This window comes from Phaethon lepturus, unplaced genomic scaffold, assembly GCF_000687285.1.
Source record: "Phaethon lepturus isolate BGI_N335 unplaced genomic scaffold, ASM68728v1 scaffold4830, whole genome shotgun sequence".
In the NCBI taxonomy this organism is placed as follows: domain Eukaryota; kingdom Metazoa; phylum Chordata; class Aves; order Phaethontiformes; family Phaethontidae; genus Phaethon; species Phaethon lepturus.
The window spans coordinates 8032-9792 of record NW_010513887.1 but is presented as its reverse complement, the minus strand read 5'-3'; the positions used below and the strand labels follow the sequence as shown (position 1 = coordinate 9792).

Sequence of the window (1761 nt, the reverse complement as noted above, 5' to 3'; positions counted from 1 at the left end):
TTCCTGCTCCAGTGGAACGTTATCGCCAGATTCTTCTTCCAGCTCTTCAACTATGCCAAGTGATCCTCACATCCAGCATGGCACAACACCTGCAAGCAGCAGGACAAGTAAGTTCCAAAAGATGCTAGAGTATCACTGCTACTGCTTATTCAAAGAAATTATGTGTCTTTTTGCTCTGAAAGGAAGCTTTTTTAAAATCCCATCCACTGGAATGGGAGATCACTTCAAGATTCTCTGAAAGTAAAAGCATTGCTTCCTCTGCTCACTGCTAAATTTTGAGTCATTCATATTTTCCCTTTTCTTCTTGTGGTGCAGGTTTTGCAGTTTCTTATTTCCCATTCGGATACTATCCAGGCAATCCTGAGATGTCAAGATGTTAGTGTTGGATCTCTCCAGGAGCTGGCCTCCCTGACAGGAATAATCAGCAAGGCAGCTTTGCCTGGTAGGAACTGCAGTTTTGAAGTCTCTTAGACCCCTCTGCATGAATTTCAGGCTTTGTTTTCTAAAAAGAAATAGTAAGACCTATAAGGGAATATCTACTACAATACAGAATTTTCTTGACAATGTGGAACTATGGGAAAAATAAAGAAATGTTAAATAATTGTTCTTGAAGTAAGTATGGTGGATATGCACTGGACATAGTGCCCTTATCAATATGCATTTGACTTCCCATTTTCTTTTCATTATGCTACCTGATAGTAAGTACTTTTTGTCTTTGAGATGAAGCGCAAATAGTAGTGTTCAAAGTACATGTGGTATATTCTAAAAGAATTAAAGAATTTTCATTCAGCAAATACTGTGACTGAGGAAATGAAGACAGAAAATTGTTTGCATACCCTTATCTTTGTTAATGTCTTCTCTATTTTTAATAAAAAAGAAAGCTTCCAGGGAGAGATACTGTGGATTAGCATACTGACATTTCTCTTGGGTGACTTATCCTTACAGAGCACTAATAATTATTGTGATGGATATAGTGATTTCTTCTGCATGTTAGAAGACTTGTTTACCATCTCAAAATAACTGATCTATTTTGATTTAATGGCTTTTTTTGTTCAGGAGAGATGTCTGACTGCAATAGAAAGGAATGCAGAGCTGTAGGTTGAGCCCAAATGTTTCTTTGCTTAGAGTATACTGAGCTTTGAACAATTTTGATGCTAACCTCCCTTTCTCCCCCTCCCGCCCCTTCAAATTATTTAGCAGAACAGTAAGCTACATGCTCTCATGTATCTCCTAGTAGTTGCATTCATATATGAATGTTTTCCTCAGACAATGTGCAAAATATAAGTTGTATGTTTGGCTGAAATTTTTCTGGTCAATGCTTATATTTAAATGTATATACTGCATAAATTTGTTTTCTTTTGAAAACAATTTAATGGCTTATCAGGAGTGCTAAGTGAGCTGGACATTGATGTTAATGAAGGGACGCAGATGGAGCTACAAGGACATATAGGCCGATTTCAGGTAATAAAGTTGTATATTTAACACCTGTCCTTTTAGAATTGTGTATGTAGATGAGTTTCTTCCTAATTTTGCACTCTGAATAGTAGCCGTTACGAAAGGGATGTTTTCCACCATCAAGAAGAATGTTTGGTGTTTTTTTGTGTTTGGGGTTTTTTTTTGGTGTGTTTTTGGGGGGTGTGGGGGTGGTTTGTGTGTGAGTGTGGTGGTTTGTGTGGTGTCTGTTTTTGGTGATTTGGTGGTATGTGCAGAAGAAGAATAATTTGAGGTCAACACCAAAGCATGTGAAGTAATGCAGAAATA

At 37.4% G+C, this 1761-nt stretch overlaps 1 protein-coding gene across 1 annotated transcript in view; it reads left to right on the top strand.

The window, feature by feature from the left end:
- Nucleotides 1-1761, top strand: part of NUP205 (nucleoporin 205kDa) — a gene marked incomplete at both ends in the record, with an annotated part of 41800 nt that overhangs the window by 35622 nt on the left and 4417 nt on the right. The window contains 3 exon segments of the mRNA XM_010291234.1: nt 1-107; nt 316-442; nt 1385-1461. The exon segment at nt 1-107 is cut by the window's left edge and continues 16 nt beyond it. Of these exon segments, the coding sequence (XP_010289536.1) occupies nt 1-107; nt 316-442; nt 1385-1461 (311 nt within the window).